This window comes from Gossypium hirsutum, chromosome D05 (genome assembly GCF_007990345.1).
Source record: "Gossypium hirsutum isolate 1008001.06 chromosome D05, Gossypium_hirsutum_v2.1, whole genome shotgun sequence".
NCBI classification, from domain to species: Eukaryota; Viridiplantae; Streptophyta; class Magnoliopsida; order Malvales; family Malvaceae; genus Gossypium; species Gossypium hirsutum.
In genome coordinates, this window is record NC_053441.1 from 14845906 (window position 1) to 14859056 (window position 13151).

Below are 13151 nucleotides of genomic sequence, written 5' to 3' on the forward strand. Positions count from 1 at the left end.
TGTAACCACCTTTAGAAATTGTCGGAGAAGGCCCCCAAAGGTCAGAATGGAAGTAATCCACTGTGCCTTTTGTCTTGTGAATCCCAGTGCTGAACTTTACCCGAGTCTGCTTACCGAAGACGCAGTGCTCACAGAAATTCAACTTTCCTGTACACTGCCCAGACAATAATCCTCGTTTGCTTAGCACCGATAAGCCTCTCTCGCTCATATGCCCGAGCCGCATATGCCATAACTTCGTGGTGTCAGAATCTAGATCATCTGATGATGACACTCCCGCAACACCTGTAACCGAGGAACCATCGAGGAAGTAAAGGCCCCGCTCCAAATTACCACGTATCACAGTCAAAGCACCCGAGAATACCTTGAGAACTCCACCTTCAGCAGAGTACCGAAAGCCTTTCTTGTCCAACGTACTCAAAGAGATCAAATTTTTCTTCATTTCTGGAATGTGCCGAACATCAGTTAGAGTTCTAACAATACCGTCAAACATCTTTATACGAACTGTGCCAATCCCCATGACTTGACATGCGTGGTCATTTCCCATTAGTACTGAACCAGAATGCTTCTCGTATGTTGAGAATGCATCTTTCAAAGTACTTATATGAAATGTAGCTCCCGTATCAAGAATCCATCTCCCACCAGCGTAAGAGTCGGATACTGCAAGAACGATCTCGGCATCACTTGAAGAATCTGCATCAGCTACATTCGCACGATCATTTTGTTGCTCCTGTGATTCTGATTTCTCCTTCCTTTTCGGACAATCTACCTTCATGTGCCCGTACTTCTTACAGTAGTAGCACTGTATTCTCTTCTTGGACTGCGATCTAGGATGGCTTTTACTTGAACTTCCACCCTTTGCCTTGGATCTTCCTCGAGCAACCAAGCCTTCGCCTTCATTGTTTTCGACCACCTTACCAGTGATTTTCTTCCTCAACTCACTGGAACTTAAGGCATTTTTCACCTCCTCTAGAGTCAGGTCATCACGACCGTACATCATTGTATCAACAAAATTCTCATACGAGGGAGGCAAAGAACACAAAACAATTATTGCTTGGTCCTCATCATCGATTTTGTTATCGATATTATTCAAATCCATGATAATGGAATTGAATTTATCCAGGTGCTGGGAAACAGGTGTACCTTCCTCCATCTTCAGGGCATAGAGTCTTTGCTTGAGGTAGAGCCGGTTCGTCAATGACTTCGTCATGTACTTGCTCTCTAACCGGAGCCACAAACCGGACGCGGTTTTCTCATCCGCTACTTCTCGTAGCACTTCATCTCCTAGACATAGCAGAATAGCACTATGTGCTCTTTCTAGCATGTCATCCTTTTGCTCTTCCGAAAGCGTGCTTGGTAATTTATCTTTACCAGACAATGCTTTTAGCAATCCTTGTTGAACCAGCACTGCCCGCATCTTGATGCGCCATAAACTGAAACTATTTTTCCCGGTAAATTTCTCGACATCATACTTAGTCGATGAAACACTTGTAGCCATAATTTGGAACCTTTGAATGAATGATAATATTTTCTTCCTGATGTGAAAGATCAGACAAAGCTGCAGTCACAGGGCAATTCAGAAAATATTATCACTCCTTCAACTACGCTCTGATACCAATTTGTTGCGGAAAGGATCGATTCGAGAACTCCGATATGACTACAAGTAAATTGACCGGAACGAAAAATAAAGTGAACACAAGGATTTACGTGGTTCGGCTTTAATGTCTACGTCCACGGGCAGAGGCGAAAAGAAATTTCACTATAACAAGATGAAGATTACAAGTGTTTTACACTCAAGACACAACCCGAGAACCTCACAACTCTTAACCCCTATAGAAAACCCGAAAGCTAAAATCCTAGCTTTCAAAGAACAAGCTTTGCTCTCTCTTGGTTTGGGATGATGAATATGGCTAATGAACCTCTCTATTTATAAGAGAGTTCAAGGACATAATTGTCCAAAACTTTGGCAAAGATTTGTGGTTGAAAATGGACACCAACAACCATCCACTAATCCACTACCACCAACAACCCACTACCAACAACAACAATCCACTACCAATTTTAAGCCATTTCTTAACATGGTTGGTGTTTATTTCCGTTGTAGAAGAATTTAGTTGCCTGTGGTTGGTGTTTTTACTTTGTTCTTAGTTGAACTCAGTGCCCTTGTGCCATTGTACAATTCGTAATCACGCATTTATGATTTATCCCTTCACAAAAAAAAAAAAAACTCAAAGCTCTGCTGTTATTGCTATGTTAACTGCAATTTCTCTCCATTCAAGCAAATACGAATCAACATGTACCATGAAAGGAGGTTGAAATATGGAGGATGAAAATCTGCCATAGAAAGTGCAAAAACAACAAGAACAAAAAATGAAGGAAAATGCAAATTACTGAAAAGAAAATATTTGAAACTACTTATCTAATGTCCACCCAGCAAAAACCATAGCTAGCAAACCTTAAAAACTCTTGGTTTTGTTTACGACTTGACCCGAAGAACATAAACCAATATAATATCATTCTGGCACTCAGAACAATCCTGAATTCGAGCAAGTTCGATCGTATTCACTTCAACACCCGAATGGCAATAACCATCGTCAAAATTGAGAGCATAACTTGAAGGATCATACTGGAACTTGAACTGTTTTTTGTTGCCCCTACCCTTCAAAGCTTTCTTCATCGCTGCTTTCGCTCTCCAGAAAAGACTTCTGCATTGCTTCTTGCCATAACTATTCACCCATTCCAATTTCCCCATGAAATCTATATAAGCTCCCATTTTATCTCCGACTAGAAGCAAAACTCAATGACCCTTTAGGCTAAAATGTATAGAGACAAAAAGAGGAAGAAAACAGAGGGTTTTATATAAAGGAATGGTTTGCAAATCCAGTTATATGATGCAAAATAAGAGGGTTATGAGATAAAAGAAAAATGAAAGTGGGAGCTGAATACAGGCTACAATGGAGTGTAATCTTTCTTTTTGTCTTTCAAAGAAGCTGCGCAGCTACACTTGCCAATCTCAACAGAAACACTGCTTTTCCTTTCTTCGGGAATTACATTGGGTTGCTAAAATTCCATCCAAAAAAGTGAATAACAAATAGAAAACGAAACCACACAAAAAAAAGTGTTAAAATGGGGAATAGAGCCGTCCTATGGTTGTAGTATCAGCATCAGATATGAGAGAGTCTTTCATTCAACTACTACCTCACTCCTTAATCCCTGTTGTAAAATCTTTTTACGTTTTATTGAGGTGACTAGTTACATGTAAGTAGATTTTTCTGTTCACAGAATTTTATATTAGCCATATTTTTTATATCTTTCAAACCCAAATTTCTGTTTTGATATCTGATTCTGATGAGATTGGATTTTATGGCTTTTTATTTTCACAAACGGTCATTTTCTTTTTGAAACATAAAGAGTGAAATTTAAAACATCACACACATATATATATCAGCAATATATTTTTGAAGTGATCCATCAAAGTCAAAGTATCCCTATTAAGACGATAGAAATATTGAGGCAATGTGATGGTTTTGCATAATCTTCTCCACTTATACTACTTTGTATCTCTTTTTTGTATTCATCTTTAAAGCCATTTTACTTTAATATATTCTCAGTAAAAATTCCCTTTTGTCTCATTTAACATCCCCACTCATCAAAGTATCCTGTTTCTTTCTACTGTTTTGCCTGTTGTGGAAATGGCTGGTCCCATGTCAGATGACAAGTCAATCTTAACCCAACTATGCAATCTTTGTCCCAAGTTTTGGCACCAATCACCTCTAGAAACTATCCCATTTCCGGCTTGTGTTTTCAAGCGGCAGGTGTTGGTCACATGGGAATATCTTCTGGTTTGGTCCATGTTTGTTGTCAACAACTGGGAAGTTTTGAAACCATGGAAATAGCTTTAGGCTTACCCTAAGATAGCAGCCAACACTATGAAGTAGCTGGATCATGTAATAATAACAATATGCAAAGCCAAAACTATTCATTCAATCATTCCCATAATTTGGATATCTCTCTCTCAAAAATTAGCTGGATTTTCCTTGTAAACTGTGCACTCACTTTCTTTCCATGTGCCGCTGCGGGATTCCTCTGCAACAAGCTTGACCTAGCATTTAGGTCTGCTGCTATTGCTATATCCTACACACATAAGTATATATTATTAATAACATATTGGTACAATAGTGATGAAAGATGTACATAGAAGAATATGTCTCCAAAAGAACAAGTACTGGGTCAGACTTGAAGAAATGGGCTTTTCTTCCTGGTAGGATTATCTTGTTAAGGATTTAGATTTAGGGTTGGGCTTGTTAGTTTCTGCTTATATATATATAGGATAAACTATTAAAATAATATTTATTTATTTCTGGTTATAATTTAGTTACTTAGGTTTAAAATGTTACATTTTAGTCACTTACAACATCGTATTGTAATATTTTAGTCAGCTGATGTGGCACATTAAATCATCATTTCAAACAAAAATTTTAAGTTAAACTATACTATTGGTCGCCATATATTTTCGTTTTGAGCAATTTAATTTATTTTTTTTAGCTTTCTTTTATTTATTTATTTATTATTGTCTGCTGCTTCTCCCTTTATTTTACTTCCTTCTCTGTCTCTTTTATGTTATTGTAACTTTACTTTTAGTTTCTTTCTCCCTTCCCCATATTTCAATTGCGGTTTCAAAAGCTACCTCAAATGATTTTGGTCTAGTACAACTAGACCCTTAAATCCGTCATATGGTTAAATGCTACACATTAACAAGCAACCTTTAGTTGCCTGTTTGACATAATTTGCAGATGTCTCATGTTTGAAATCCCAATTCTTTGAATTAATTATTAGATCATTCAAGCGAAACAACTTTGCATATGCCTCATGTTTGAAATCCAATTTCTTTGAATTAATTATCTGAAAAATAAAGATGGAGAAGGAGGAAAACAAGGGAGAAACAAAAGAGAATGAAAAAAAAGAAAGTTAAAAGAACATAAAAGAAAAAAATTAAATTGCTCAAAGTGAAAAAATATGGGGATCAATTATATAATTTAACCTACAATTATTGTTTGAAATGATATTTAACATGCCATGTCAGCTTATCATTATACCGTTAATCGTTATACCGTTAAGGGCGATTAACGGCTCAATGACTAAAATGTTACAACATGTTAACATAAGTGACTAAAACGTAACATTTCAAACATAAATGACTTAAATGCAATCTGAAATAAACAAAAGTAATTATTTTGATAGTTTATCCATATATATTTTTTAAGAAGGAGTAGTTCATAGATGGACTTCGACAAAACTGCAATTGGCAGCTTGATTTGTCACAAGTTGGTTGCTGTCTGTTGTCTTAAACAACAAGAAGGTAAAAACAAAGTCCCAAAATGTTCCCACTTTTCAAATCCACATAGAGATAAAAAAAAGAAAAAAGTGGACAAAAGATTATTCTACTGGTAAGGCATGTATAAAAGATCGAATACCAGAAGTCTGCCATCAATGTATATATATATATAAAGAAACTTTAATCACTTTATTGGCATGAAGTGAAGGACATTTCTTGATAAGCTAACTTAATTCCTTGAACAGAGTTTTATGCTGCCATAATGTGAAGCAAAAGTGTGAGAATCCAAGACGTTGTACCATGGCAGCGGTATCTCATATGGATTTGCTCCTACTCTTATTTTTATTATATTATTTTCAGTTCTTCTTTTACCAGTAAGTACGGTTTCCAATGCATGTGCTTGTAGGAGCATGTCATCGACCTGTTTTATTTGAAAAGCTCAAAACATTGATTTAATTAATCCCAATAAAAAAATTAATTATGGACCATGATTGTCATGATTTAAGTTTATTTTGTGTAGTGAAAGCATAAATAGAAATCTTTACTCTTTAAATATCATAAGACTCCCAAAGTTTTATTGACCTTTAAACATATTATTGTGATGTATAAAAAATATATACTATCAATACATCAAAACATTTACTACTATTTATATGTGTTGATTAGAAATAACTTTAAAATTGTTTGAAAAATAATTAAATACAAACAAATATAACGATATATTTACAAAATGGCAATAATCTAGGGTAGCTGAAGGGAAAAAAAGGGGATGGTGACACTGTCATGGTAAATTTGTTGTTTTAGGCCCCGTTCTCCTCTGCTTTTTAAACGGGCTTTTGCAACAAAAAGGGCTTTTCTCTTAAAAGCAAAGAAGAACGGCCATCGTTTCAAAAATTTTTCCACCATCTGAGAAGTGCTTTTTGGCTGATGGAAAAGTTAAAAATTTCTCCATTTCTTCAGCCAAAAGTCCGTTTGGCTGATAATTTCCCATTTTAACCTGCCTTCTCCCCCAAAAAGTTTCTTTTCTCTGGTTCTTTGGAGGAGCTCTATACCCATTTTTTCACATTTTCACTTTCAAAATTTTGGCTTACTGCTTTCGATTAGAATTTTCCCTGAAAATTCTGGATTACTGCTTTGCTTTACTCTACTCGGCGGCTGTGGTTTGGGGATTGAGAATCAATATAAAAGAAATGGAGAAGGGAAACAAGCAAGTAGTTGTTTCAGCATTGCAATTCGCTTGCACCGACGATGTGCCCACCAATCTCGCCACTGCCGAAAGGTTTCTTTTTTTTTTACTCCTCCTATTACTTCCCATTTGATTAGATTTTCTGGGTCTTTCATTAATTTCGAATTGTATTATCTGATCAAACCTATATTCTGGATTTGCTTTGCTACTCTTCCACTTTCATCTGTTAAAAAGTTTCTTCATATTGGTTTTGTGGTTTCTTTTAGTTAATTCTTCCTTTAGTCTCTATTTGATTGAGATTTGGAACTGTGGTGTAAATTGTTTGTTTGATTCTTATATGAGAGTGAGCCTATTTACTATGTGGTGAAGAACCGATAAAAGAAAAACAAAGGATATAGAGACTGTTCATGGTTATAAATTGTTTTCAAAATTAATTTGGTTTCATTGGAACTGTTCAAGTTTGAACTTTTGGGCATTTTCTGCAGTTGTTCATTGGAGACACTAAGTACATTGAAGTTTGCACAGCTGGTTAAATTTATTAAGAACAATGTATGAGATCTTTGCTTAGCTACTTTTAATTCAATGCATGGCTTACTCGTCATTCATGTGATTTCCTGAAATCCTCTGTTTCATTTTCTGTTCCCAACGGGAACCGATGCTAGCCTTTGAGCCTGTTTAGACTACATAATCTATACTTGTATACTAATAATAAGAGTTTTGTGTTGTGGAACCCATTTAGTTAAAAAGGTAGAGTGATACCAAGTTTTTTTCATGTATATATATTTAAAAATACAACTTTTTGTTAAAAAATTTTATTTCTTTTAACCTCTTAATCAGTTAGTCAAATTCTAGTTAATGTATATAGTTTTTAAATTTTGGATGTCATATTTATTGAAAGATTTGAACTAATGTATTGTAGGCAGTGGTAAATAAAGATGCATCTGGAGATGTTGTTGCTATGAGACTGCAAATTCAACAGCTGAAGGTATAATATTGTTAAACTTACGATCATATTTGAAAGTACCTTTAAAGTTATTGTAATACTGTAATAGTAGGCGGTTTGCTAAGTTTCTATTTATCAATATGAGTTTCACTATACTTCTCTGCTGAATCTCCTTTCTATTGAGCAAGCAGTAATTGTATTATGTTTTGCTTTATCTTAACTGAAAAATAAAGGTAGAAATAATAAATGTTAATTTACAAATTTTCAAGCAGCAAGCAAAATCTTCTATTTTTGTGAGCTGAAGTCATGCCAAAGTTTAAATGATTCATTTTATTTATTTCATTTGCATGGTTCTCATATTCTTTCAGGTTTCTAGTTATCCTTATTATCCAAAATTCTGTTTTTCAGAAAGAAGTATCTCATCTACGAGCTTTTGTTAATGGCAAAAGTGAAAATCTGGATAATGATAACTTGGCATCAAGCATTCCAGCATCACCTGGGCCCTTTAAATGGGAATGCCCTCCTGGATCATTCAGTCCACTTTCATCTGATAAAACGATGTCTCAGGTATGCAAAAATCTTGCTTTGTTGAGGAAACACACAACCTAGAGCTGTTGTTAAACTATTTTCTTTTTATGCCTATTATGATTTTGTAATCCAGAAAAAAGATTATGAAGTTGCTCTTGTTGGGGCCTTCAAGAGGGAAAGGGAGAAAGAAGCCGCTTTACAAGCACTGACTGCTGAAAACCAGGCAGCTATGCAGTTGGTATGTCCTATGCCTTGAAAGAAGTACCTTTTCTTTATTTTATATGTTTCAGTCTTTGGGGCCGCAAAGTTTAAGTTAATAATAATTTTTGAAAGTTTGGGAGTTAACTTAAGGAATAGGACATGCTTAAAATTTTAATAATATAAATTATAAAGGAATTCTGTGAGATTTGTTCTTGGCATCTAACTCTGGAGTATTGCGTAATGTGATAAGTTATTAGAAGTAAAATTTGTCACTTTGTGTTGGACTTTTGATAGGCAAAATAAAGAGAAGAGATCCAAAGTTAATATTTTTTGAGGTTTGGTTCTTAAATCTTAAGGAATATGACATGCTTAAAATTTTAGTATATAAAGGGCTTCCGTGAGATTTGAACTCTAGAGTATTACGTAAAACTAGAAGTAAATTTTGTTTACTTTGTGCTGTCTTTGTTGGGTTTTTTAAGCTAATGTTATTACCTTGGTGTTTTTTCGTGCATAGTCACTCTCATGATTCATTTTGAGCAACAGTAATGCCTCAATTTATTGTTTATTAGCTTATAGGTTTAAAGGTAATCAATTTATTGTCTTTGCTGGACATTGTTATGATATATGTAATGCTATTTTAGTATAGTTGACTCGTAGGTGTCATTCTTTGAAGAATTTTTTCCGATTTGTACACTTCTTTTAGGAACTGATCTAGAAAACAAGAAGCTTGACCTTGAAATCAGATTTTATAGTGGTACAATTTGTAGATGAAGATATAGAAAATTGTCTTTCCCCTCTGTCTTGATGATTCAGTTTTTGCTGATATTATTGGTTATATTCTTATTTCTTTTAATGCTTGCATGCTCTTGATTACCACTGCTTGCCTCTAGAGTGTTGTATTCTTTGCTTTATATGGTGATGGGGCTGCTAATCAAAGGGCAGTTGTTTGAGGATTTGAACATCTCTGCACTTTGGGATCTGCCTGCAATTTTGGTCTGCGAGAATAATCATTGTGAGCAATTTGAATTGGAATGAAATTTTATTGGTCTATTAAATTTTTGTGGACTTTATTTATTTCATGTAACAGATGGTATGGGGACGGCTGAGTGGAGAGCCGCAAAGAGTCCTGCTTACTACAAACGTGGGGATTATGCTCCTGGTTTGAATGGTAAATTTAGTGCTTGTAGATGCAACTTGGTTTTTAAGTGGGTGATTTTGGGTTGCATTTTTCACTTGTTTCCTCATTTAATTAAAGCCTGAATCGCACTGTACCGTATTGGGACATCCTTTTTCATGCGGAGAAAACATTTAAATTACCATTGGTCCTATATTTAGCCTAAAGAAGGGACGAAAGACCTACTCTACCAAGCGATCAAGGCCTTAATTCAAGTTTTCATTTTGCAGATACACAGGAGTTGTAACTGGAATTAGTGAGATGGATCCTGTTAGATGGTCTGGTTCAAAATGGAGATGCTTGCTGGTATGGTTGCAGACATTGCTTATACATTTCCAAAATATGTTCAACATCTGAGTGGACTGAAATTTGCTCCTGTTTCTCTTGTACTTTTTTACATCATGGTATGTACTAGTTTTATTACTATAGGTCTGATTTTGTTTAAAGATTTTAGTTGAATTGAGCTTTTTTCTGTTAAAATAATTAATCGAATCGAACCAACTTCAATTAATTTTGTCGGCTTTCTATTGAATTGTTGTTTATATAACTTTTTTTTTCTTTTGGTCCAAAGTTCATACCATTTTGAAACAATTATTGGCAAACATTACACTAAAATAGTAGTGTGCATTAAATCAGAACAAAAATATGACAAACAATGTGCATTGTCATATATTAGAACAAAAACATTATAATATTACAATACAATGACAGTTGGAACGAAATTGATAGGTGTTTAATTAATTAAAAATAAAAAATAATTTTTATAATAATACAATCGTGTCAATATCTAATTACAAATTTTTAATTTTTATATTTAAATATTTAAATATATTTTATATATTCTAATTAAATTTTATAAATAATTAATATTAATTACTTAGAAATATTTAAAATTAATATTATATATTAAAATATTAACAATAAGTTATAATAAATTATTTTTTTATATTTTTGCTAAAATATCATAATATTAACTAATTTGAACATTATTTAAATACATATTTGTTACATTATAATCTCATGTCTAAAATGGACATTTTATTCTTCAAAAGCACTTTTTGACAGCAATGCCAAACACTCAAATTTCTCAAAAGCACTTCTGAAAAGCACTTCTCAAAAGCACTTCTCAAAAGCAATTCTCAAAAACAATGAAGAACTAGCCCTTACTCTCACTGGTAAAATAAAAAGTGAAAGAAGCATTGGTAATAATAAATCCTAGCAGAGAATATATATAGACTCAAACATGATTGACTCGCTTCTTCTGAAACTGAAGTTTTGTCCCAAACATGATTTTTATCAGCGCCATAATCAAAGCCATTACACACTGTTGAGTTCAACTAGCTAGGGAGACCTTCTACCAAATAACAAAACAATGCAACGGACAACCCTTTGCCAAAAACATTAATTCAATCAAATCAATGACGAAGAAAAAAACACGAACAAGAAAGTCCCTAGGTATCATCTCCCCGTGCTTGGATCCTACGCATCCTCCACTCTCAATTCTTAGTCGATGCCTGCATACTCGACATTGTTTGTTGTGTTGTCCGCCGAATTTTTTACTCTATATCTTGCTCCAGCCTTTACATTAAATCTTCCCGTTTGACATTGAAACAAATCATAGGAATCCGGTTAGGCTTTATCACTTCTCCCTGCTACTCCGATGGGATCATTTCCTTCCCCTTCACGACCTACCACACCACCGCCATCACCCGAATCCAATGCTTCTAGTTATCGAGTTCTCGTGGCTTTTTGTCCAAAAGAGGGAGGGTCTAATACCAACTATTTTAACTGCATACAGTGTTACAATCCGTCTAACAACACATGGAGCCATGTCAGCTTAATTCCTGATCTGCTAGAAAACCATGTCTTGAAGGGTTTCGCCATGGTTTCTCTTGGAGAGTCGATTTACATTATTGGTGGGAGGTTATGGAACAAACGGAAGCCTCAAACTTCAAGTGATTCCGGCGAGTCTGTCAATGTTTGTGTCCAAGTGTCGCCTTTAGTACTTCGATACAATGTCCGGTTGGACCAATGGTCCAAATGTGCAACATTAGGTGTACCACGTTACGATTTTGCGTGTTGTGTTTGTGACAATAAAATTTATGTGGCGGGAGGGAAATCGAACTTGGACAGTGCTAGAGGAATTTCGTCGGCTGAGGTTTATGATCCTGCCCTTGATGAATGGACTCCATTGCCTAGCATGAGCAGCTTGAGATACAAATGTGTTGGGGTAACATGGCAAGGGAAAATTTATGTGATGGGCGGTTTCGCCGAAAGGGAAAATTCGGATATAAACTTGCTGACATTTTCTCCACAGCGTAGCTCTGCGGAGGTGTTCGACACACGAACAGGGGGATGGGACCTCGCAGTGGGGATGTGGCAGCTGGATGTTCCACCTAATCAAATCGTTGCAGTGGATGGCAAGTTGTTCAGCTCTGGGGATTGTCTGAAGCCATGGAAAGGTCACATTGATGTGTATGACGGGAAGCAGAACATGTGGGATGAAGCGGATGGATCTCGTTTCCAAACTCTTAACTTACCATTCTCCACAATAAGTGGGAGTAGCAATGGAAATTGGGCACCAATAGAACGGCTTTACTTAACAATGGCACCAGTCGGAACCCAATTATATTTCCTGGCAGGGTATCGGGTGCCTGGAGAATCACCACGAACAGTTTCAATGGTCTACGCCTTTGATACATCGGCAACTATTGGTGCATGGAAGAGCTTGGAACCAACGGAGGAAGAAGGCGAAAAAGAGCTCTGCAGTCATTGTTGTGTCGTTCAACTCTCGTAAGCAAGTCTTAACCTTAGCCGTCGAAAGCATCTTACTTGGCCGTGGCCATCCTCCTTTAGATTACTTAGGATTCTTATGCTGTTATAACTGATAAAAAGGTACCTTTCTGTAGTTGCCTTTGTTGGATGGTGAATTAGCATGTCTAAGTAGCTTATGTTATAACAAATAAGCTAAAGTCATGTAAAAATACCATTTACTTCTCATAAAAGCGCATTTTTTTTGGCACGTTTTGAGCCTAGAAATGGTGTTGTTTTCTAACTGAGCTCATAGCAAATGAAACAAAAAAACTGCCTCAAGTTTCTTCACGGCACATGTCAATTGGAGTAATGTGGCCCAAATAGGGTCCAATATCTTCATTATGAAGAAAATGGGAAAGGGGGGATTGGGTCAATGGAAAATTGGCTCAAAAAGGGAAGAGCCCAATCCCAAACCAGTAAGCGGTTTACATAGTTAAATGAACAGGCTTTTTCTGCCCTCGAAAGAAGAGAAAGTGCACCAAAAACTCAGGCCAATAAAAGCACCTAAAAGATACTATTCAGTCAAGCTTAGCAGGAGCCACCATGCTCCCTTGACCACCTGACACATAAGCCCCAGATTAGATTTGTTAAGGGGAGGTCCAAACTCCAAAGTCTGACTTAAATTTTTAAGAGGATTTTGGGAAATATTAAAATCAAAAAATAAATTTGAGTAAAGATTTAAGTTGATTTAAAATATAGATTGAGCTCAAATTTAAATATTTAAATTCAAATTCGATTTGATTATTTTTAAGTTTATAATATTTTATATTATTTTTTTATATATATTATATAATTTATAACATATTAAAAAAATAAACTCATACTAAATATATAATATTACTCTAATGTAAATATTAAAACTATGACATGCATTGAATTGAATTGAAACTGACTTGGTTACTAGTCAAATATGTTCTCTATTTAGGAGGGATCACAAAGAAGATCAACTGTGGACTAATGATATGTTGGAACA

At 35.3% G+C, this 13151-nt stretch overlaps 2 protein-coding genes across 4 annotated transcripts; both read left to right on the plus strand.

Annotated features, from left to right (window-relative positions):
* Window positions 1-6102: 6102 nt before the first annotated feature.
* On the plus strand, window positions 6103-9875 carry LOC107924816 (kinesin-like protein KIN-12E). 3 transcript variants are annotated; one of them, XM_016855417.2, is made up of 7 exons: window positions 6103-6611; window positions 7004-7067; window positions 7438-7503; window positions 7870-8028; window positions 8123-8227; window positions 9278-9358; window positions 9595-9875. In XM_016855417.2, the coding sequence occupies exons 1-6, from the start codon at window positions 6523-6525 to the stop codon at window positions 9353-9355; spliced, it is 561 nt and encodes a 186-aa protein (XP_016710906.1). In that variant the 5' UTR covers window positions 6103-6522; the 3' UTR covers window positions 9356-9358; window positions 9595-9875. The 3 variants fall into 3 exon arrangements, 2 of the variants coding, with proteins under 2 accessions (XP_016710906.1, XP_040949854.1); XR_005913939.1 differs by lacking the exon at window positions 9595-9875 and adding an exon at window positions 9081-9202 and having other exon boundaries at window positions 6146-6611; window positions 9278-9361; XM_041093920.1 differs by lacking the exons at window positions 9278-9358; window positions 9595-9875 and adding an exon at window positions 9081-9271 and having other exon boundaries at window positions 6145-6611.
* A 576-nt stretch (window positions 9876-10451) lies between these two features.
* Window positions 10452-12391, plus strand: LOC107923785 (actin-binding protein IPP). The gene has a single exon (XM_016853945.2). It carries the CDS (start codon window positions 11025-11027, stop codon window positions 12159-12161), a length of 1137 nt encoding a protein of 378 aa, XP_016709434.1. The 5' UTR covers window positions 10452-11024; the 3' UTR covers window positions 12162-12391.
* Window positions 12392-13151: the final 760 nt, after the last annotated feature.

What these genes read in the sequence shown, in the direction of transcription:
- LOC107924816 (XM_016855417.2), top strand. Translation starts at nt 6,523, where the DNA reads ATGGAGAAGGGAAACAAGCAAGTAGTTGTTTCAGCATTGCAATTCGCT. An exon ending in TTAAATTTATTAAGAACAAT is followed by an intron (nt 7,068 to 7,437) that starts GTATGAGATCTT and finishes AATGTATTGTAG; the next exon opens with GCAGTGGTAAATAAAGATGC. An exon ending in ACCAGGCAGCTATGCAGTTG is followed by an intron (nt 8,228 to 9,277) that starts GTATGTCCTATG and finishes TTCATGTAACAG; the next exon opens with ATGGTATGGGGACGGCTGAG.
- LOC107923785 (XM_016853945.2), top strand. Translation starts at nt 11,025, where the DNA reads ATGGGATCATTTCCTTCCCCTTCACGACCTACCACACCACCGCCATCA.